The sequence below is a fragment of the Muntiacus reevesi genome, chromosome 4 (genome assembly GCF_963930625.1).
Source record: "Muntiacus reevesi chromosome 4, mMunRee1.1, whole genome shotgun sequence".
Taxonomy (NCBI): Eukaryota; Metazoa; Chordata; class Mammalia; order Artiodactyla; family Cervidae; genus Muntiacus; species Muntiacus reevesi.
Window position 1 is genome coordinate 110799111 of NC_089252.1, and position 24711 is coordinate 110823821.

General features: G+C 45.2%; 1 protein-coding gene across 3 annotated transcripts in view; it reads left to right on the forward strand.

Annotated features, from left to right (window-relative positions):
* Positions 1-24711, forward strand: part of LRRC2 (leucine rich repeat containing 2) — a 39590-nt gene continuing 14879 nt past the window's right edge. Inside the window, exons 1-4 of one of the 3 annotated variants that reach the window (XM_065933870.1) lie at positions 1-171; positions 9580-9723; positions 14915-15122; positions 19977-20133. In XM_065933870.1, the coding sequence (XP_065789942.1) occupies positions 9599-9723; positions 14915-15122; positions 19977-20133 (490 nt within the window). In that variant the 5' untranslated portion in view covers positions 1-171; positions 9580-9598. The remainder of the gene's footprint in view (positions 172-9579; positions 9724-14914; positions 15123-19976; positions 20134-24711) is intronic. The other 2 variants (XM_065933868.1, XM_065933869.1) reach the window with 2 other exon arrangements.

The window sequence follows — 24711 nt, forward strand, 5'->3', positions numbered from 1 at the left end:
TACAGATCATATTATCAGCTTACAAATATAGCCCGTTAGCGCACAGGCGGGCAGGCTCCCCCGGTCGGAGCGTTTCCGGCCGCAGCGTGTGGCGGCTGCGGTGTAAACAGGCAGGCTCGGATTCCGCTCAGAGAGCCGCGGCAGGGGTTCAGGTTCGCAGCGTGATCGCGGGTAGGTGGGCGTGGGGGGGCCAGTGCGCCGCAGCTCCTGAAACCGGGGGTAACTGTGGGGAAAGCGAGGGAGGGGGTGTGTGGCACCTGCGGAGGTGGGGGGCAGTGCCGCCTTGTTTATCTCTGTCCCTGCTGTGCCAAGGCTTGAACGTGGATGCAGGCAAAAGATTCCGCATCTGTCTGCGTTTTAAGGCAGGGCCTGGAATTGAAGGAGAGCCTGTGGGCCGCCCTGTCGAAGCCGCGGGTCTGCTGGCACCGGCTCCACACATTCCTGCTCCTGCTTAGTGGGTTACTCCCAGCGTCACCCTTGTACCCAGGGGTGAACTCAAAACCTTCTGGTCCAAAGTGCTGTCCAGGGGAGATAAATCATCTTTGTTTGTGACTCTTAAGGGCCGGGGAGGGGATGATCAAGTGATGGGGGAAGTCTGACCTGCAGGAGAGGCTGGGGGTGACGGTGGGAAAGTGCCTGGAAGCCCAGAGAATTGTCTAGTTTTGTAAGCAGTTCCATTGTGCTGGTGGCTCTTCTAATGACCAGATCCTCTCTGTTAACTCAGAGGCTGGGTATTCTCCCAAGGAACCTTCTGTACCATGGCTGATAGAGAAAAATCCCCAGATGCTCGTGTATTATATCTCTTGTGCTTATCTTATGTTTAATTGGGAACAATGTCTGTATTAATTTCTTCTTTTCTTTAAATAACTGACAGCTTTTTGAGCTTTACTAGGTGCCAGGTACTGTCTTAAGCACTTGACACAAATGATCACTCGTGATCCACCCACTAATCCTATAAGCTCAGTGCTGCTGTTACGGCATGTCCCCATGAGAACACTGGGGTTCAGAGAGGTTAGGTAGCTGTCTCAGGATGCAAGACTCCAGCCCTGCAGGCTGACTCTGAGACTGTCTTCTGTCTGGAGCCTCTGCCTCCCGTGGCCAGATTTTTCTAGCCTAAAAAATTACCATAAAATAATGGGTGTCCCCGGGGGAACTCTGATCAAGGGACATGAAACGTGACTTAATTTAGAATTTGGCTGAAATAGTGTGGCTGTTGTGACTGACCTCACTTGAAGATTTAGCCACTATTTCCCCCACTGTTTCTATCAGAAAACTCACTCTGTGTGCCAACTCTGAGGTCCAGGCCTTATGTGAGGGTGGGAAAGAATTTGTGGGCCACTAAAGACCCTAGTCTGCCATATTATTCTCCCACTGTACCTTGGTGTCACTGGAAGTTCCTGTTGGTTATACTCATTCCCTTGGATCCAGCAAGGCTGATAATAGGCGTTTTCTGTACACGGAGAATACACCTGGAAGAACACTATGGAAGGCCTGGAGCCAGTCAGTCCATGGGAATGAGCGCCCCTGGGGGCTCTGAGGGGCAGGTGGGGAGGAGGAAAGCCAGCCGTCTCTCCCTGTGTCTGGTCCGGGTGACCCCTGACACCTTCTCCCTCCCCTCCCACCTGGAACCCTGGCGTATGACTCTAAGTGGAAACTAGAGTTCTGGCTCGGGATAGCGGACAATGCTATGAAGTGGTTCTGATATACCTGACTTGGGGAGGGAGCACGGAAAACCATTCACTAATCCCAGAAGAATAGTTCTTCCCGCTCTCTCACAGACCCTGTGGGACTATCCACCCTCCTCCCAAACACACTTGAAGGCGTCCGTCCCCTTCTGGCTCCCACAACAGCTCCTTCAGTCTCTGCTCTCGATTCCACACGCCGCTCTGAAATGTATCCCTTTAAACATCTGTTCATCCCTCCAGGTTGAGAGCTCAGAGGCAAGGACATCCATCTTTCTGCATTTAATGAGTGTCCCTAAATGTCAGTTATTTAGGGTTCCTGGGAGTCACTGAGCAGAAGTACACACCACATAAACAGGCTGCATTTGTGGGGTTTCTGTGTTGAGGTTCAGAAGCAGGAGCCTGGCGCTTGTAGCCCCCTCTAGTTCCTATGTCTGTGACTGTGTGACTTAGCGTCAGGGGCTGACTTGAAGGGTCAGGCTCTGAGCCCCAGTCTGCAGCCCCTCGGGTGGCTGCTCCTGTCAGTAAACCGTGTTTCTGTCCATCCATGGGCAGATAAAGCATAATTGAACAAATGGTCAGATGATTCAACTTGTATGATATGCTGTGAAGTAAGTAAGGTACAGTCTCAGAGACAGAATCGCAGGGGGCTCTACCTTAGATAAAGAGGCCGGGAGGCCGCGCCAACGGGAGAACAGCAGAAGCTGAGTTCAGGGGTGTAGGGGTGGGGGGGATTGTTTGGATGGGGGAAATGTCTAGGCAGAGGGAGCCACCTGCGCAGTCTGAGGGGGGACGAAGCCGGTGGAGGGGTGGACAGGCTCTGAGGAGGAGAGCAGTGGGGGCGAGTGGGGGGTATGGCTGAGGGGAGGTCACGCCAGGGTCTTATTGGGCCCTGTGAGGAGCTGGGATCTCCCTCTCAGCCCAAAGGGAAGTCTCGAGGACTTGGGCCAGGTGGCTGCATGGCCGGGTTCTCCTCAGATGGCGATGCTCACCACTGTGTAGCAAATGGATTGGACGTGGGTGAGTAGGAAGTCAGGAGACCAGCTGTGAGGCTTTTGCACAACTGGGGCCAGATGTGGCATGAATTGGTGGTGAGAAACGCATGCACTCTAAGACCCACAGGATAGATTGGTGTGTGAATGAGTGTGTGTGTTTGTGTGTGTGTGTGCGTGTCTTCACAGTGGGTAATCAGGGTGAGGAAACAGAAAGCATAAAGAAATGACCTCCAGATAAATATGAAGTCATTGTCGAGCTGGGGAATTAAGGCAGCCAGGGATGGATAGATTCTAGATGAGTAAGTTTGCAGGGAATCGTGTTTCTTTTGAGATATGTGTGAGAAGTGGGTATGTCAAGGAAGCATAGACACCAGATCCCACTATAAATTAAGACTAATTTTTATAAGTGCCCCCTTTTTACCATTTTACCATTTTTTTTTATTGCTGCATAAAAATTATCCCAACATTTAAAAGGGTAAACATTTGTTCTCCCATACTTTTGAACGGTCCAAAGCCAGGAGTGCCTTAGCTGAATGGTTCTGGCTCAGGGTCTCATGAGGTCTAGATCTTGGCAGGGCTATAGTCATCTGAAGGCTTGACGGGGGCTTGAGGATTTGCTGATAAGACAGCTTCCACTCACGTGGCTATTGGCAGGAGTCCTCAGTTTCTCTCACGAAATTTCTCACGCAAAATTTCTTCCGAGAAATTTTGGTGCTTGAGCACCCTCAGGACATGGTGGCTGGCTTTCCCCAGAGTGAGTGAACTGAGAGAGAGGGTGATAATCCATCTCAGAAGTCACACACCATCACTTTTACCACATTATAGTCATTAGAAGTGAGTCCATAAGTCCAGCCCAAGGTCAAGGAGAGAGGAATTAAGCTCTAGCTTTTTAAAAAGAAGAAAGTCGACGCATTTGTGCATGTAATTTAGAGCACTCACATCCACCAGAACTTTGTGCCCAGGAAAACCAGAGCCATTCGGGGAGCAGAGAGAAGCAGATTCAGGAGCAGGGGAGCAGGTGCCACTCAGTCAGCAGCCTGAGGGAATGAAAGCTGCTCTCTCTTATTGTTCACAAAAGCTGGGGTTGGCACATGATCACCCACAGGCTGGGCACAGGGGCACTGCCAGGGCCACGTGAGCTGTGGAGACCAAACCGGAGTAACTCCCTTTGTTCCCATTCCCCCTAGACTCTCAGCACCTGTCTACCTGGCCAGCTGTATCTCAGTGCTGCCCAGGGCCCACACTGGTTGCCATTCACATATTTGAGACTCTACTGCGGGCAAATGCCAGGCCCCAAGCAGTCGAATCTCTGCTCGAGAGTTGGTGAGTTAGCGTGTCACTGACTTTCAGCCCACTGTCCGGCTTGAGATGAGTGGGAGGGGAGGACACACAGGCATCACTGGGGCAGAGAGCGAAGCTGACTATAGCAGGTCCCCCTTCTCCTGCCCCATGCTCGTGGCCTGCCAAGCCTTTTCCTCTTGGGTCTGTCGCTCACTCTGGTCCTGAGAATGTGTCCAGTGGGCAGCAACTGGGTGGAAGCATAGATGCAAGCTCATTGCTTGGGCAGGCCCACGCCAGACAAGCAGGGAGGCCAGGCATATTCTCTTTTGTTATATAAATACTTTCATAAAATATTTACTATCTTGCCGTTTACTAAAAGTTTGCTGATCTTGCAGTAAAGCAAATGGTTTTTCCAGGAAAAAAAAATTTGTTTCCACTGTGAATCCAACCTTTGAGCATCTCTGAAGGTTGATATTGTCACTCAGGGCCTGAAACACTGGAGGGGAGTGAACCTGACCACACTTTGTACCTGTGTCCTTTTCTGTTGTAGTGAGGGACACAGTGGGTCCCTCCCCTCTCACGGTCCCAAGTATTTTCTTCTCTGGAAGGTGCTCCATGGTTGTAGACACTATGGCCAAATCTAGGGAGACTTGTTCTCATGATTCTGTGCTCACCTTGTGAAGCCAGATGTCCAGCAGAGAACTGGCATGAGAGTCCTCTTGGAACCATGAATCCTTGCCGTTAAGTTCATTGTGGGCCCAGCCTAAAGCTCTGCCTTCTTATGCTGCATCAGGAGAGTCTCCTTGGTTGTAGTGTTTTCTCTGAGAGGTTAATGTTTTCTTTGTGTCCAGGGTTTGCAGATTGGACCCTGAAGAGGTTAATTTTTCTCTTTTGCCATGGTGTAGTATTGCTGTTGTTCAGTTGCTCAGTTGTGTCCGACTCTTTGCAACCCCATGGACTGTAGCCCGCCACGCTCCTCTGTCCATGGGGTTCTCCAGGCAAGAATACGGGAGTAGGTTACCGTTTCCTTCTCCAGGGGATATTCTTGACCTAGGAATAGTGTATTCTTTACCACTGAGCCACCTGGGAAGCCTTTGGTGTAGTATACTTTGGTGATATTTCTATAGCTCTGCAGAAAGTTAATGCTTAGAAAATTGCATTTTATGTAATTACCTGAAAGAGTGGACTGAATGGAGGTCATGGTACAAAAAAAGAGATTAGCTTTGTGAATTTGCCAGGGGACTCTCATTCCCCCCAGGCTGCGTCCGTCCTTGAATCTGTCTCCTCCCTGGCTCCCCCATCCCCGCCCTGGCTCCAAATGGCTTTTTATCCCTGGATAGAATGACTCATGGTCTCTTGTTGTAAAACCACTTTCCCAGTCTCAGCCCCACCCATGGGGCTATGACCTCCTGGGTTAAGGTCAAACCTGTTCAATTGTCTAGGGGCCCCCGGACTTCAGCCCTGTCCTGCACAGGGTGCCAGCAACTGGGCTGGACCTGGGTCTCAGGAGCAGGTGTTTCTCCGCTTCCCAGGATCTCTGCTTGTTACAGTGTAGATCCCCAGCATACAGTCACCACTTACTGTTCTTAGAGTCTCTAGTTTTCACTACGCACATTTGTAAGCAGAACATCTGACAGGCAATACTTTGACTTAAATCCTGGCACATTCAGAACCCCCTTAGTTGAAAGATGGTGCCTCTTTTTCTGTTTGGCAGAAAATGAAAATAATGAACGTGGTTAGATGACAATCAGGATAGATTCTTTCCCACCAAAATACCGAGACTAATGCTGGTTTAGTGAAAAGCGTTAGTTGCTCAGTTGTATCCAACTCTTTGTGACCACATGAACTGTAGCCCACCAAGCTCCTCTGTTCATGGAATTCTCCAGATAAGAGTAATGGAGTGGGTTGGCCATTCTCTTCTCCAAGGGATCTTCCTAACCTAGGGATTGAATCTGGGTCTCCCGCATCGCAGGCAGATTCTTTACTGTCCAAGCCACCAGGTTTACAACTATTTAAAAATAGAACACAAAGGCATTGAGAAGAGGCAATCTCTGTAGTACAGGGACTTTAATTACATATCTCTAAATGCATAGAAATTAATGTACAGATCTGGTTACTTTTTGTGGATTTACTGACCTAAGAAAGTTAAAGAAATACCACAAAAGAATCAGAGCCATGACTGGCTGATCTAGAACACACACCCTGGATGGCAAGCGAGTCTTCCAGCTTTAGTTATTCTTGGATGACTGGCTGTCTACACCACTCAAAAGCAGTTCACTTTATTTTGGCTTTTTGGTTTGCTTTTATGTGTAGACTTGGATTATGTGCAGAGATTTCCTCAAAGAAACTAGGCTGCCTGATTCTTTCTTTTTTAACAAGTATTCTCCATTACTGGCTATAGTCTTTAATCTCTTGTTTTCAGGCTGATGGTTGGCATTCCCTTATGAAAACTTTTAAAGTCAAAAGTCAAAACTTTTTAAAGTCATAAGTCGAAGCCTTAAGACTTTTGCAGTTTAGGGGAATTCCCTAGTGGTCTAGTGGTTAGGATTCTGTGCTTTCACTGCAGAAGATGTGGATTTAATCCCTGGTTGGGGAACTAAGATCCCACAAGTCACAAGGTGTGGCTTTAAAAAAAAAAGTGCTCCTGAGCTAAAGGTAACAGAGTAAGGAAAGTGGTGACAGGAAAATTAAATGCAGAGATTTCTGGTTTGGAGTAAGATGGAACAGGCAGAGTCTTTACTGTCTGAGTCAGCAGGGAAGCCCAAGATGGAACAAATACACTTAACCCTTCTTTCCCACTAAATGCAGCTTTAAAACCTGGACATACCGCTCAGAACAGCAATATGAAGTCCCTGAAAAGTAAACAGTTGCAAGAGAAGAAGGGAAGGACACCAGAATTCAAAGTAGCACAGAACCTGTGGTCTCTTCCCCATTTTTTCCCCTCAAGTATTCCCCAGCCTTGACTCAAGGCAGCCTGAAACCCAGAATTGAAGACAAAGTATTTAATTTTGCTCCAGGAGTGAGAATGGGGCTCCTAATGCTCAGAGACTGGGGGGAAATCCCTGTCTTTTATCTTTTTCTTTTCTCCACTCTCTCACACCTCAGCCTACACAGGATTGTGTAGCAGGAGCTGTGAAGGGCGCTGGGGAGAAGATGGGTAGTGGAGGACGTCAGTCACCCAGACTATGAGAGAGAGGGTCCTTCTTTTCTGATCGGAGAAACTGTGGTCCCTAGAGGGTGGAGGAAACTCTGATTGAGTGTTCCCTCTCACTGTCCTCCTGATGCTTGAATCAGTACAGTTGTAGGACTTGCACAGTAAAGCAGGGTAGCTCGTCTCAGGGTCTCTGACCAGAGGACTGAAAAGTGAGCCCCAGGAATCTGGAAGGACCAGAGAGATCACCAAGAGGGAGGGGCTCTGGAGAACAACTCCGAAAGGTTGCTTATGAGCTCCTGGGCTCATCCCCCAGCTGCACCTCTTCAGATCTGACCCTGTTAGTCTGTTAGAACGGATCACCAGGATGGACCATCACACCGTCCCAGGTGGACACTAGGTGGCACCCGTGGAGCAGCTGAATAGTCAAGACGGATCTGTTGTGCGAATCACAACCTCAGGGGGCAGGTTGGAATTGAGGTCTGAACCTAACCAAACTGATCACCTGCTGTGTGAGCTATCACGTTATTGCCTCTCAGTTCAGAGTGCATCCTTCAACATGTGAACTCTGTGGTATACGATGGAATTCCTCTAGTTATTTGTCCTCCGAAGTGAACATCATGTTTACCTTTCTCCAGAGAGGACACTGCAGGGACCATGTAGTAGGAAGAGGTTTCCTGCTTTTCCCATGGTGGATGGCTCACAAGATGAGAGGAAGTTTTTTGCAAATCATACATCTGGCAAAGGACCAGTATCTGGGATATGTAAAGAACTGCCACAACTCAACAATAAAAAGACAAACAGCCCAGTTTAAAAAATGAGCAGAGACTCTGAATAGCCATTTCTCCCGAGAAGGTATACAAATGGCCAATAAGTGCATAAAAAGATGTTCAGCATCATTAGCTATCAGGGAAATGCAAACCACAAGACTCCCCTTCACACCCACTGCGACGGCTGTAATACAAGAGAGATATTAACCATGTCAGCGAGTATGTGGAGTTACTGGGACCCTTAGACACTGCAGATGGGAATGTACAATGGTGCAAGTGCTCTGGAAAACAGCCTGGCAGTTCCTGAAAAAGTCAAACATAGAATTTTTTGACATATGACTCTCTAGTTCTCCTCCTATGTATGTACCCAAGAGAACTGAAAACATATGTACACACAAAAACTTGCACCATTTGCACCTTTGTAAAAAATTTCCTTTAGGTAGAAGAGTTTTAAGGGAGACAAAAGACAGCCCCAGATGTCAGAAAGGAAAGAGGGGAATCAATTGAGGTCAGTATTTTCAGCTCTTCAGACTAAATTCATGGACCTCAAATGTTCAGCTGCACAAACATAAGCCAATTCTCTCACTCATATTGGCAAGCCATTTGTGGAGAGTACAAACTTGAGGCAGAAGAGGAAATATTTGGTTTTGTATCCCCACTGACTGCTATTTAAAAGTGTCTGGAATTGGAACAGAGAATATTCAACAGCCATACTGTTTGCCAACTGACGCTCTGTGTATTTTGCAGATCAGGAAATGGATTTAGCCAGATTTCAATGCTGTAGGTAGGGGAAGTTTAAAACAATATCTAGAAACTTGTGTTACTTCAATAAGGGAGAAAGTACGCCTTAATGGAATGAATATCAAAATGTACTTTTGATTTTTTTTTTTTTTTGCAGTGAGCAAATAATCACCTAAAACAAACAGTAAAACTGAGGTGGGAAAATAAAAAGAAGAGAGAAATGTCATTGAGTGGGCTGAGAGTGAGGCAAGCTGGGTGCAAATCTTTCATTCACTTTCTTTCATTTATTCACTTATTCTTTCAATAAATATTTATGGAGAGCCTACTATGTGCCAGGTGCCATGCTTGGTCTCAAAGAGGTGATGACCAAGATGTACCTGAGTCTGAATTTTCTTGCATTTGGAAAACCACATAAAGAGAGATCAGCAGCTTGTGAGGGTTCATGTCACAAGAAAAACCTACAAGACAAGTGCCCAGGCTGTGTGGTTAGTCCCAGGCGGGAAAGTGCTCAGTGGGGTTTGGTACAATGCTTGGTTTCTTACTTAATGGTGGTTGGTGTTTAGCCTCAGATAACCAGCATGTGTGTTTTAATTAATTCATCAAATTTATCTTTGAGCGTGTTACAATGTATTTGGAAGATCAGATTCCAATAAATTTAATAGAATGTGGAACTATGAAGCTTGAGGAATGCCCAGGGGGCTTTGGGAACCCATGTTTCAGTTGAGGGGTAAAGAGATAAGTGTGATGTTCTAGAGGAGATGACCCCACTTGAGTGCTGAAGTTTGACTTACAGACAAGAGTCCTTTCAGACGTTAAGGACATTAGAAACTGCCATTCTGGAAGCAAGAGGGCATTTCATCATTAGTGATAAAATTGATTCACTCATGTTTTAAAGTTCAAGTTAAAACTATTTTCTTCTTTGTGTGCATGAAGCTGACATATATATGTTTCTTAAATAGGTAATTTCATGCTTCCAAAATGGGACATAAAGTGGTCGTATTCGACATTTCCGTCGTCAGAGCCTTGTGGGAAACTCGTGTCAAGAAGCACAAAGCCTGGCAGAAGAAGGAGGCAGAAAGGCTCGAGAAAAGCGCTTTGGAAAAGTATGTGTTCTCTGTACTTGCTTTGCACTTTCTTTAGCGAATAGGGAGGCTGCAGTTATGTTGTAGAGGGGATGCCTCTCCTCTGAGATTTCTCCCTGTCAGTGACATGTGCTCACTGGACTTCAGAATCTTTACGCTGTTGCCCACAATGAATGTTCGATTCCTATAACAGTAACATGCATAGCTATAAGGACCCACATACATTGCAGGCGCCGCGCTAGCCATGGAGAGACAGCAATGACATGATAAATGTCTCCATAGTAAATTCTGGGAAGACTGCTTAGCTGCCCTCAGCTGTCTGATGCTCTCCCCCTGTGTGACCACGTGAGGGCTGCTGTCTGTCCTGCACTCAGCCCTCCCCTGTTGAGCTGAACGCTAGATAAGATTCATTGCGTCGATGCTGTTTTTACCTAGATTGGAATGATGTGGTTTGACTGCTATCACACACTCATGGAGTATGAGTAAAAGAGAGTTATTGTGTATGTGAAAACTAAGTTGAGTGCTTTGGAAAAACTACGTGTGTGATCCACACAGTTGAATTAACATCGTGCGAGACGGATACAGGTACAGTGAGCTAGAAAGGTTGCGTATTCAGGTGGCTTTGCACATCTGTAATTTTTACTCCTTGTGAAGAAACTCAAGCTAGAAGTCTTGGATGATGTGTTATGGGTGTGGTTTATATCAGAAAGGCAGAGTGGGATTCTGATTGCAGGTCCATTCTCAAATATGGCAGTCCATGACAGCCATATCAAGTTGGCAAATGGTGACATATGTTGATGCTTTAGGATAAAATCAAAATGTGTAGGATATGAATGTCTCTTTATTCTTGGTTCTCCACTTTTCTGAACTATTTCGACCAAACAAATACCTATTCTGATCATGCTGGGTAATGAAACTGCTACTTGTAAACATCACTGTGAGGAGCTCTGTTACCTCACTTCGTGGTGTTTCATTTTGTAATACTGTATTTGTCCCAACACTTAAATGTTGTAAGTAGAGATAAAATAGATAACATCATTCTACATGAATGAAACTCAGTCATTTAGAGGGAGAGCTAGAGATGCTATTGTTAGGCTCTAAGTGAGGAATTTTTCATCCAATGAGGCTCTTGCCATCTAGGCTAAGACTGTGGGCTCATTTCCTAAGGAAAGAATTTTTATTTGCACATTTACTGATTTAATTAATAGAGTCCTAATGACATTATTTTGTATGTTTATATTGTATTTGAAATTCTACCAAAATTGACTCAAGGGGAAGATTATTCAGTTAAATGACTGATAGAGTATAAAGATAATGACATTTTATTTATGTTAGTTACTCTCAAGGAAGAGAATGGCATTGTAAAAATAGTTTATATTCTCATTGTGACTTTCCTCTCATTAGGTTTCAAAGGGACTAAGACATAAACATTTAAAAAAGAAATCCAAAGAAGATTTAGTATTTAAATATTTTTAAAGTCTCATATCTGATTTCCTTTTTTTCTCTGTTCTATGTTGACTACCAAGATATGTGAAATAGTCACATCAATTTGTAATTTGTGATATAGGAAAGATGTATTGGGTAGGACTGAATGGGTATCTTTTCATTGCATTGCCAGAATCTACTTTTAGGTTCAGTCTAAGAAATGAAGAAGGAAAAATTAGAAACATTAGTCTGAAAAGTGCTCAGTGAATAGAAGACCTCTCTGTGGTTGTGCTGTTGGCTGTGAAATTTCTGGAGGATTTCTTTTATTAGTTCAGTCAGTGTCTTGTATCTAGGGTCTGGCCCGAATCCCTGACTGCTACTAGAGCTAGCTGCTGCTGCTAAGTCGCTTCAGTCTTGTCCAACTCTGTGCGACCCCAGAGATGGCAGCCCACCAGGCTCCACCGTCCCTGGGATTCTCCAGGCAAGAACACTGGAGTGGGTTGCCATTTCCTTCTCCAATGCATGAAAGTGAAAAGTGAAAATGAAGTCGCTCAGTCGTGTCCGACTCCCAGCGACCCCATGGACTGCAGCCCACCAGGCTCCTCTGTCCATGGGATTTTCCAGGCAAGAGTACTGGAGTGTGTTGCTATTGCCTTCTCCATATAGAGCTAGAGCTACAGGCAAATATTTAAGTTCATTTTTATCAGATGGTATTAAAATATTTAAATTATACTGAAAAAAATAATAATGAAAAGCAAATCACCCCAAACCCCTGCTAGTATTTCCCGAAGGAGTCCACTTCTAACTTTTTTTGGCATTTTCTTCTGGTATTAAGTTCCTATCTCTTCATGTGCTGGTATTTTTAAATGTATCTGTTTTATTACATTATTTGGCACAGTGGTAAAGAATCTGCCTGCCAATACAGGAGATGCAGGAGATGTGGGTTTGATCCCTTGGTTGGGAAGATCCTCTGGAGTCAGAAATGCCAACCCACTCCAGTATTCTTGCTTGGAAAACTCCATGGACAGAGGAGTCTGGCAGGTCATAGTCCATGGGGTCACAAAGAGTTGGAGATGACTGAGCACGCACGACATTATTTATAGACTTCATATATAGATCCTGAAGCTCCCCGTGACTAAGACCTTCGTGGTAGTGTGCTAGCCAATGCCATCAGCAAGACAGTTTTCTCAAATGCTCCTGTTCTCCTAGATTAATGACAAAGCATGAAACTTCACTGATATATGAAGTGGTTTCTGAAGAGCAAAAAGTCTGACTAAGGGGGAAATATTTGCACATAGTCCTGGGGAACCAGCCCTGCAGAGATGGGATCAAGAACTCCAAGCCCACACAATAGCAAGTGCAAACAGCCTCAGGCAGGGGTTTGCCTGGGTGGTTCAGGGAAGAGCCAGGAGGCTAGAGTGACTGGGCCAGAAAAAATAAGGGAGGGGGCAGAAGTGGATGAGGTCAGACAGGCAAGGGGAGGGCACCGATCTGCAGGGCCTTAGGCCATAGTGAGACAACTGCTTTATTGGGTGAAATGAGAAACCAGTGAGAGGTGTGGGCAGAGGCATGACGTGGTGTGACTGACACTGTCACAGGTCCACTCAAAATGCTGGATGAATGTAGACTGTCGGGAGGCAAGAGTGTTCCCTGCTTAAAGATGCTGGTGACTTGGGACCAGGATGGGAGCAGTTAAGATGGTGAAGAGTGACCAGATTCTGGTAAAAATGACATTATTTGCTGATGGACTTGATGTGAGATATGAAAGAAAGCACAGAGTCAAAGATGATCCTGAGGTTTGGGGTCAGAGCACCTGGGAAGTCTTTTTACTAAAATGGAGAAAGAAGCAAGTTTTGAAGGTGGAGATCAGGAGTTTGGATTGGAACTTGTCAACTTTGGGATGCCTTTTACTTATTCACGTGGAGCTGTTGGGAGGCAAGGAGGCTGGATTCACTGAGGATGCCTTGGCTGGAATGATATAATTGGGCCTTGTCAGCATTTGGATGTATTAAATGCCAAGTGACAAGAGTGTCTTCAGACAAAGATGATCTATATCGCTATCAATTTTCTCCATGTGGATGTCAATCCCTGCCGAGTTGTAAAATAGCTTAGCCTAGTCAACAACAAAGGTGCGTACCCCTGTAGGATTGGATAAAATCCACCAGGGCTCTGGCATTCCAAAAAGATATCTACCAGTCTCTTGCTTTCTTGAGCCTTCCTTTTTTTTTTCTTACAATTGACAGTGTTTGGTAGTTAGGGAAAAGCCCTGCCCTCAGAGATGTTCCCATGCCAGACTCTTTGCTCTGTTCCTGCCCCTCCTCACCACTTGGCTCCTGGGCTTGCCTGAGACTCCAGAGCCAACTGTGATTCTAGTGCATTTCTCCTTCAGGTACCACTTGAGAGTTTCCACGCTAGGACTGGCCCTCTGCTACAGGGTTTTTGTTTGTTTGTTCGCTCAGCATTTGTGTTGCCTTGGGTCATGTAGAGACCAGGGCTGCAGTCGCAGCCTGTTTCTGAAACAGCCCCCTTTTTAAGCCTGGGACCCCACCTGCCACCAAGTCCCTAAGTTGGGCTAAGAAGGGCCGAGATGCCTTCCTGAATGTTTTTTGCACCAAGTTCTTATCCAAGGCAGGCTACTTATTTTGAGACAGTGTCTCAAATAAGTGTGATAGATTTGAAGGACAAGCACAACAAAACTTGTTTTGTATCACACAGAAGGTTAACCTATTAAATGCTCCAAGCAGATATCAAATCTCTAAATGGAGAAAGACCCCCGCCCCCCGCCTGGTGCACAATACTGTTCTAATGACTGTGTGGGCCTCAGAAGGGCAGTGAGATGTAGTCCATTGTCATGGAGCTTATGACCAAGCTGGAGGAAGAAAACTATAAAATGATAGGTTAGAGAAGTATTCTGGCCTAGAGAATTCCATGGACTGTATAGTCCATGGGATGTAAAGAGTCGGACACAACTGAGGGACTTTCACTTTAGGGAGGTAGCAACGAGGAGGTACTGGGAGTAATGGGGAGGCTGAGGAGTCCTGGGCCAGCTCCAGTGTCTGACTGAAACTGGGGTTTATGAATAACAGGTTCATCTGTAGGAGTGAAGTTTCCCAAGGTGGCTGGTGGTAGACCTTCTAAAGTTATATGTTATAAACTGGGGCTGTCTGTATATTTCTATCCATATGCTCCTGTGTGCGTGCTAAGTCGCTTGAATCGTGTCTGACTCTGCGACCCTATGGACTGCAGCCCACCAGGCTCCATGGTATTCTCCAGGCAAGAATACTGGAATGGGTTGCCATACCTTTCTCCAGGGGATCTTCCCAACCCGGGGATCAAACCTTGGTCTCTTAAGGCAGGTTCTTTACCACTAGCGCCACCTGGGTTGGTGGTTCCTGAAAGATCAGCAAATTCCTGAATTTTTAAAAGTAGCATTTAAAAAAAATTTAGGTTGGCACCTTATAATATCAAAGGATATTGTAATTAATTGAAGGAATAGGTAATTTTGGTAAAAATTTCAGCCGGGTAACTCCTGTATTTTTAAGTCAGATTTGCTGATAATTCACAACTCTGAAGGTTTAAGATTCCTACCCACTTCCCACCTCCAGATCCCCCGCTGCAGAGGAAACGAGGAAGGAGGGCGGGGAGAGGGGGCGGAAGTGGAGGGGAGGGCTAGTCTCCGGCTGTTGGGAGACTGCAGGTGATGAGAAGGACTGCGCATGCGCCCAGGTGGCCTGGCCGGCTTCTCCGGCTTCTCCAGGTGACCGCGACCTCTGCTACCCCGTTTTAGGATAAAGGAGGAATGGAACTTCGTGGCCGAGTGCCGGAGGAAAGGCATTCCCCAGGCCGAGTACTGCAAGAACGGCTTCGTAGACACCAGCGTGAGGCTGCTGGAACGGATCGAAAGGCGCTCTCTCGCTGCGCAGAGCGCGCTTTCCAAGGAGAGAGACAAACGGAGCAGTGAGTTTGTGTTTGAACTTTCCGGCGATCACTGGAAGGTGAGTCCACGCGCCCCTGTCCCCGCAACAAGTGGAGGCTGGGTGCCGCGCTGCGGCCCTCTGCTGCTTAGGCTGAGCTCAGGGCATTGACCTTGGTCCAGCGCGCGCTCTTGTCTTTGGAGAGATTTTCTCTGGATGCGGAGGATCCCCTGCCCGCTGTAAGCTGAGTTCCTGCATATTTTCTGCGGCGAAAGATTGTATAGTCCTGAAAAGAGCAGCGGGATCCCCTTGGGTCTCTCTGTGAGGGACTGGGACCCCAGCGGCTCCCCAGGCTGGCCCAAGTCTTTAAAATGCCTGATTCTGCCAACCCACTGACATTAAAAAATAACTCTTTGCCTTTTTTTAAAAAAAAGAAAAAAAAAACCCTGAGCATGCAACCTGCCTAACACTCCTCTGACTTCGCTGACTTGTCACAGAGGGCAGGGCTGCAAAGGAATTTTGCAGCCAGATATTCTCTGAGATTCTGAGGCCAGGGAAGAGATGTCTTCTCTTTCTTTCCTCAAGTGTGTATGGGTCCTTCCTGCTTCCACTCCCCCCAGGTTGCTGCTTGGCTTGGAGAGGCTGCCTGTGGTCTGACAGTTCCTGGTTGAGGCAGCACCTGGTGTGGGTGTGCATGGGGTAGGGGAATGAGCTCAGACTGTCTTCCCTTCAGTGGGACAGGCTTCTCTGGACCCGCCCTCCATCTCTTTGTGGCCGAAAGGCCTCTGGACCAGGAAACTGAGCATTTGGGGGGTGACCTTTACTGGCCCCGTGACCTGAGGCAGTTTACTCCACTTTGCATGCATTTTTACCTCCTTCTCTGTCAAATGGTGCTGCTACTTGCCTTGACCCCCTCTGAGGGCCCCTGTGAGCGTTAAATGAGCAGATACTCTGTGACACTGACCCATTAGCGACACATTGCTATAAAAATGGGAGAGACTATGGCTGAAACCTCTTCAGTGGCCTTTCTTCTTCATCCCCATCACTGAGATCAGTGCCTTTTCTGGGGCAAGAAGGAGGGCCTGTCTGGATTTCTAATTAGATATCACTGATAAATCATTCTCATGTACCATCATCAGACCTGATTCCAGCCCCTCCGGGGAATCTGCTGAGTCCTCTCGGCTCACAGCACCTTTGGAAAACCACTTTACAGAGCATTTAGTGAGTGCCTGGTGTGGTAAGGGGATAGGTTACGAGCCAGGCGGCTCCCGAGACTCAGGGTGAACCCTGAGTGTGTCTTCATTACTTACAGTCTTTCCGCCCCCTCCACTCTGCTCCCTGAGCTGGTACCCTATCCTCACTGTACTCACCCTGGGAGAGACTCTGGGGCCTCCAGCCTTAATCAGTATGAATTTCAGTTGCTGTTTTCCCTCCCTAGAGAGATCTGTGCTTCAGTCTTGCCTCTACATAAGGAGTGAAAAACTCCATTAAGGGATTTTTACCATGAGTATTAGAGTGCTCCTGGCAGCGAGGGAGTTCTGGTCTCTAGCATCACTCCAGGCAGCAGGCCTGGTCCCTGCAGGAGGCCAGCATGGGATGGACAGGGCAGAGGAGCTTCTGGGGCTTTGGGAACTGGGTGGGGAGAGCTTGTCTGGAGTCCCTGAGAGCTGGCTGTGGGGCTGTGATCTGTGGCTTTGGGTGCCTGTTTGGAGTTGGAGCTAGGGGGGCTAGTCATTCCTTGTGAGCTGGAGGCACCCAGGCCCTGGGCTCTGTTCTCTCAGGGAGATTGCCCCAATTTTATTGAACAACTTTTCAATGGAAAATTTCCCTTCTACTATCAGGTTTTTTAAGAAAACTTTTTGTTTTGTATTGAGGTGTAGGCAATTGACCAAGTTATGATAGTTTCAGGTGAACGGCGAAGGGACCCAGCCACACACATACTTGTATCCATTCGCCCCCACCCTCCCCTTCCATCCAGGCTGCCATATAACTTTGGCAGAGTGCCCCGTACTATACCTGTCTTGGTCTCTGTACGATCAAGTTTTTAATGTCCAAGAGCTATTTGTTTTGTAAATGAATGAATCCTGTGATGTGGCTTTGTTTTTCTACTTTTATACGTAAGTCTTTAAGTTGGCCTTTAAAAATTTTGTCCTCTTTTCATGTCATGGGGACTTTTCTTATTTATCTTGGGATTGATAGCTTTTTTGGAGGCAGTTTCCATCTTTCAGCGTCTCCTCTTTTAGGGTGTTTTGTTTGGTCTGGCATTTGGGACTGTCTGGGAGCTCTGGAGACACGGGGTGTTGGGAGCACTGAGAAACTAATTGGAAGGTCCCAGTCTGTGTCAAGTGGGGGCTTTGTTTTTTGAGGGAGCCCCCATATCACCCATGTGCTCCCCTCCACCGCCGCCCCAGGAGTGCATACTTATGATTTGTCTGCAGCTGCTGAGAGCCCACAGAGAGAATACTCTCTCTGGGCAGGGACAGGCCTGGCAGCCTGTGACCTGGAGAGAGGAGGGCTGGGGGCGGAGTCTTGGCATCTATCACTCATCCTGTGGTTGCTGCCTCCCGGTCCCCAGGCCAGGGACTCTGGTTAACCCTCCAGTGGATACGCCTCAGTCTCCTACAGGGACAGTAGCTCTGTGACGTGGATAGGGGCATAGATCTGGTCCTAGACTTTGAACCTGACCTCCTTCTTTCAGCCCTGCCTGCCTCCCTCACCTCTACACTCCCTGGCTCTTCCACTTTCTAAGCTTCGAGAGCATCTGGGGAGAAGTTCAGGTTGTGTCTTATCATTCCTGCTGCTGCTGGCCTAAGACTGAGCAGGTCAGAGGGTGCTGGGTTACCATCTTCCAGCTTTCTAGCTACCAAGACTTTGTTGCTACTGCCTTTCTTCTCTTTTTGCCCTCTTGTAAGGTTTATGCCTTCAAAAAGGAATTCTTTTACTGTCTTTTTTCATAGAGAAGAGCAAAAGTATATGTGTGTGTTCAACCTGCCATCTTCACCCTGTTCCTTTTATTTTTATTTAATGTGCTATCTTAAGATTTTCCCCATGTTATTAAAAATGGTTGTGGATATAATTTTAGAAGACATTGTAACTTTTGCAAGCATGCTGTTATTAGAAGAGCAATGTGAGAAAAGTTATTTATGAGGCACTTGACTATTGAAACTTCAAGAAAGAGAGTGTTGTTATGACCTGGGGTCAGCTTCCTGACGCCCCAGCTCCTATCTTGTCTGAGCTGCAGAAGGAAACCGTCTGGTCTGGTGTGGGTGGCATTCGGATCAGGATGAGGAGGTGCTGAGATGGGTTTGCCAGACCTGTGTGCTGGGGTCAGTCACACAGGGCCCTATGCTGGGAAGGGCCCTGGGCTTGATTTAATGCTCTGCCATCTCCATCTTGAAATTCTTAATAATTTTTAGAAGAGACTTGCATTTTCATTTTGTCCTAGTTCCTGAAACTATGTAGCTGGAATGTACCCTAAGTAACCCATTTAAATGTCTTTGGATTTCAATGTTCCTCGTTTATTTATTTTTAATAATTAATTAATTTTTTGGCTGTGCTGAGTCTTCATTGCTTCTAGGGCTTTTTTCTAGTTGCGGTGAGCTGGGGCTATTCTCTAGTCGCGGTGCATGGGCTTCTCATTGCAGTGGCTTCTCTTGTTGCGGAGTGCGGGCTCTCGGGAGCACAGGCTTCAGTAGTTATGGCTCCCGGGCTCTAGAGCACAGGCTCAATAGTCATGGTGCATGGGCTTAGTTGCTACTCGTCATGTGGGATCTTCCTGGATCAGGGATCCAGGGATCCAGACAAGAGACCCTTGTCTCTTGTGTTGGCAGACAGATTCTTTACCACTGAGCTACCAGGGAAGCCCTCAGTTTTCTTCTTTCAAATGGGCCTCAGTCATGCCCACTTTGCCTATTTTACAGCACTGTTACTGTGAAAGCATATTACAGATGAAAGGACTTCTGTAAGTTACAAGCTTAATCCACAAATCCAACAGCAGTGATCCTAAAGCCCATTCCAAGTACAGGTACCAAGCATAGGGTCACTGTGGGCGTTCTGATTGCTGCCTCCACCCCGCCCCATCACTCCCTGGTACATTCCTGCCCCACTCTGCCGATGGTGCGCTGTGGTCAGCTCTGTGAGGTCAGGGGACATGCATGTCCCTCAATGCATAGCACACCTTGTTAAAGTGGGGACTCGTAAGCCCATGAATTGAAATTCTTCAGCTGGCCAAATAGCCCCTCTAAGGTCTAAAGGCATTTCTCAATACCTTGACGATTTTATCCCAGAACACTTGAGGCAGGGAAGATCCTGGATACAGCTGAGTTGCTCTCTGTCACTTCAGGAGCGAGGGCCAGAAAAGGAGTGCCCTTGAGATGTGGCTCAGCATCCAGGTCTCCCCGCTGACCGTCTCGGCTCTTATCCTGTTAAAGACTCATAAAAAAATTTAGCAATTTGGCACAGCAAATATTAAGTCTTTATCAGATATTTTAAAAAGCAACTGTTAGTAGTACAGAGGAAGGGACATGGAGCACACATTTTAAAATCTAAGTCCTGGCCAGGTTTTATTTTTAGACAATGTTAAATCCGTATGTTGTAAATAAATAATGTGTATGTGGCTTGGGGTGGGAGCCTGGTTATCAGTGTCCAGTCGGCATTTGATTTTAATAATATGAATTCATGGCCCTTTTGAAATTGGGCTCATCTGCTGCTGTGGAGTTACTGACAGCCACAGCATCTTGCTTTCTCTTTGGAATGTCTGCAGAGCTGGTGTGCACGCGTGCTTGCTAAGTCAGTTTAGGCTAATGCTCTCACCCAGGCTCTCTCTCCTCTGGGTTTTGGAACAAGTACATGTTTTCCTTGGCTTCATGCATTCTGCCTCTGAACTCCTACACAGGGAGGAGCTAGTTCTGACCGATGGGTTCCCTTCTATTCTAGGAGTTCCCAGATTCTTTGAAGGAGCAGACGCATCTGAAAGAATGGCACATCAGTAATACTCTGATTCAAATCATTCCTAAGTATATAGAACTGTTTCAAGCCATGAGGATTCTGGATCTGCCAAAAAACCAGATCGCCCGTCTTCCAGCTGAAATCGGTATGTTCCTTAGCTGGAACCTTCAGGCCCCTTGTCTGGGAAGCAGGTGACACGGAGAACTCTTCCTTCTCCTGCTGCCCCAGGTTGCCTCTGGGCAGGGCTGTTTCATGTGTCTCCAGAGCTGCTGGTTCACAGTGTCCCCTCTAGGCGGTGATGCCAGGCTCTCCCTGTGTAATTCAGCGGTGCTGACATCTGCCACTTCCTTAGAAACAGCAAGTCTCACGAGTGAGCAGCGCTGTGTTTAGAAACTTTTTGTTTTTTTTCTTTTAGCTTTAGAAATACAAACATGCAATAATGTATTTATTATAAATATAAGATACAATATATTGTTGCCACATATTAGTCCATTGATGAGTGTAGTTTAGCTTATGGTATTATTTTGGTCTAGATTCTTTATTTTCAGTCATTCCGTTGTTCACTCGCTTCACCGTAAGTGAAGTCCATGGTAATGATCGTCACTGCTTCTCTTTCTCTCATGTGTGAAGCACATGGCCGTTCTGGGCACATAGTTGTTATGATTCTTCTAAGACACTTATGTCTTTCTGGAGACATATCATCCCCATAAACCTCTGTCATGAGCAGGGCAAAATAATGAAACATTCTAGAAAGACATAAAATGTAAAGTCAACTCTCTCAGCAAGGATTGTTTCCTGGGTATCAAAAGTATACACATATCCAATGTTCTTCTAGAACTCTACACTGTAGTCATATTTATTAATATATGTTAAAGTATATGCCTGTTAAATATATTTATATGTATGCTTATGTTAACATATATGCACACTAAACATACTTCCATAGAAGAGCTTACACCATGTTCTCCAGCCTAAGCCTTGTTTTTCCCTTATCATACCATGAAGATGGGGATGGACTCTAGGGTCAGGCTGATTGGGTCTTTCCCTTACTGGAAGGTCACCTTAGGCAGGTCACTCACTGGTTTTCAGTTTCTCTATCTGTAAAATGGTGATAATAATAATATCTACTTCACAAAGTTGTTGTAAGGATTAAATAGTTAATACAAAGAAAGCATTTAGAACAGATAAGCCCTCCACATTTGCTAGCCACCGCCACTATCATCAGGCTTCCCTGGTGGCTCAGCTGGTAAAGAATCCACCTGCAATGCAGGAGACCTAGCTTGGATCCCTGGATTGGGAAGATCCCCTGGAGAAGGGAACGGCTACCCATCCAGTATTCTGGCCTGGAGGATTCCGTGAACTGTATAGTCCAAGGGGTCAGAGAGAGTCAGACACGACTGAGCGACTTTCACTTCACCACTCCCATCATCATCATCATTGTTATCGTTACATAAATGCTTTTTTCAATATCAGAATATCCTATCCTTCCTCATTCTCCCTAATGGCTGAGTGATGATTATGGTATGCTTTATTCAACTTGTTCTTTAAATATTTTACACTGAAACTAAGTAATTAGATACTTGATCTAAGATTCTAAAGATACAATTCTAGTCTGAGTAACTTGGGCAAATACTTTCATTTTTTTGCATCTTAGTATCCTCCTTTATAGGATAAGGGGTCAGACTAGGTGATTTTTTTAATAATATTTGCCACGTTTAAAATTCCCTAGTTGAGTGTTTCTGCATGTCAAAAACACTGTGGGAGGGGAGGGGAAAGAAATCTCAGAAACTTTACACATTCTATACTGGATATAAATCATACATAGATGTCATATCCAACTTGTAACTTCAAGTCTATTTCAAGTCAATTGAATATAATTCAACCAAATATACCTGTGACTCTGGCAGAGTCACAAAAATTCTCCTCATGTGGCTGAGAAATAGATCATATCCCTAGTTTGAAGATTCTTGTGATGGATGAGTATAAAATTTTTATCATTATGTAGGGCATTCATAAGAAAAGTAAGGGTCAAATAATAAAAAGAGTCTGGGAATCATTTAAGTGATGTAACTAGCCCTTGTTTTATTCTAGGGAGTTATTTTCTATTGCTTGCTTGCTTCTTAGATGCTAGTTGAGTTATTAACTTGGAGTGTTTGGAATACATCTTCTTTTCAAATACAACTATTGTGGACATTTAGGACACATCATTCCAAATGTGCTGAAAAGAACTAAACATATACTAATTCAAGACATGGTCTTTTCCTGGTGGAGTAGGTATAACTCCTTACACACTAAAGATAAGTTAAAAAAAAAAAAAAAAAATCAACAGAATGTGATAGGCCAGAAAGAGGACTGAAGAGTTGTGGGTTTTTGGTTTTTTTTTTTTTTTTTTTTTTTAGCTCTTTTATGTTGAACGGCTGTCTTTTGTAAAGGAGTTGGAACTAGATCTCTTACAGAGCTGTCTTAGAGAACAACTGAGCATTGGCTGAGCAGAGGGGGTGAGGGGAAGTGGTCACCAAATGGGGTATCCTGTTTCTCATTATCAGGACAATTATTTCTGACATTTGACATCAAGGAATTAAGCATGACAGTTAGTGGTCCTCTTAACTCTGAGGAATTATCATTAAATGGGTTTAAAATAGCTAATTATTGAAGTAGTATAAAACTGTTTACTCAACTAATTTAAAGTATGTAAATTCCTTAAGGCTTTCTTTGGGCTCTAGAAGCTAGAAGCCTCTGGACAACAAATTATACCCCAATTGGATTATATTCTGCTCACTGGCAATTAGGTCTGAGGGCCCTGGGAGAATGGGCTATATAAGTAGGGAGATTTCATTTCAGTTGGAAAAGATCCTAGAACATTGCAGGAAAGGATAGACTCATTAGCTCTTTAGAAATATAATATGCTGGAGCTATGATGCCTGTCTTAGTCCATTCAGACCACTATAAAAAAAACAGACTGGGTGGTTTATAAACAAAATAATTTTTTTTGCCCACAGTTCTGGAGTCCGAGATCAGAGTGCCAGTATGGTGGACAGAGGGGCTTTTTCTGGTTTGCACACTTCTTACTGAATCCTCATGTGGTCGAAGGGGCCAGGGAGCTCTGTGGGATCTTTTCTACAAGACCATGGATCCCTCATGGAGCTCCACCCTCGTGATCTTACCCAAACATAATTAGCTCCCAAAGACCCCACCTACTAATAATAACATCACCTTTGGGCATTAGGATTTCAACATATGAATTTTCTCACCATAGCAGTGCCTTAAATGTTTTATTTTGGTTTTTATGACTTGGGACCCTTATCACACTGAAAAGCTGTTTTTTCCTGGAACCTCAATCATGGTGCTTGATGATAATACTGTTCACTACCTCTGATGGGGACTACTGAGTTCATCTCAGATGAATAATGCCAAGTTCTTACCAGGATGTTAGGAAAGAACATTCTCTTACAAGGAGAAAGGAAAAATTGTGTTTGTATAATGAGATCAGGCATCATGAAAAAAAGTGGCAAGGAGAACAACAATGTGAAACAAGCATATACCATTTCTTTATGTCTGTAAATTATTAAAATGTTATATCTGAGGTAGACTTTCCAAAGCTACTACTTTTTCTTTGCGCTAGCTAGAAGGAACTTGTATACAGCTTTCTCTCCAGTTACCTCATCTTCTCTTTGCATCCTCTTGTGATAAATGCATGTATGGTTGTTATAAATGTGTCCTTAATGTACTGGAGCAAAGGCCTCCACCAACCAGATCAGGTAACTCTTTAATAGATAAATTTACTCTTCTGAATCTGGAGACTAGACAGATTAGAACATTCACACAATCTGTGCCAATCTTAACTTTACTTATTTGAACTAAAGAAGGTTTGTGCAGTGTGACCCTGTCTTACAGAAGCTGGACCTGTGGAGAGCATTAGTCTGATCACATGCTCCCCAGACCTCCCCATAAGAGAAATAGTCTTTTGTTATTTTATATTAGCCCCCGAATCCATCCTGCTACTTTGAACCAACACCTGACTGTAAGGTTGCAGTTGCAGCGTATACCAGGTGGGTAAGTTAGAGGGGTCACTGATTTTCACATCATCATCATCATCTTCTAACAGTGAGACCTCAAAAACTGACTCAGAAGTGGCCCTGCCTCCAGTATACTGTCTTTCTTTGTTTCCCTTTCTTGTTTATAAAATGGCAAGAAATTTTGTATTTTTAGTGCCTGCTCTGCAAAAGTAAAAAATACTTTTGGTTTTCTAACTTTTAAAATTAGATTAAGAATGTTAAAGTAATGCTTTAGATCATGCGTGACATGATTTTTAGAATATTAAATATATTTACTCTTGCACTGGTTTCTGAGTTGAAATTGGTCATATGTTTAGTCAATCAAGACAGAAGGGGGATGCAGTGTTTCTCCATCAATCCCTGCCTGTGAAAGGGATTTAGGCTTTTTAAAAGGACACATATTCTTTAGGAAGCACAGTAAGTCATAATTAATAAATGCAAATATGAAGCAAAAGATAAATGAATTCCATGCAGCCTATGAACAGTCTCCTTGTTGAAGTCATTTATCATGTACATTGAGCTTTGTGTGTATTTCAGTACTTAGCTTGCCTCCCATCAGAGTTTGCCCCTATGAACTGGACCACATCAAAGCCATTGCCTGTTACTTCATTCATCATATGATTTCAGAGAGGGTTGCACTCTGTGGGTTTTGGGCCCTGACTCAGTCT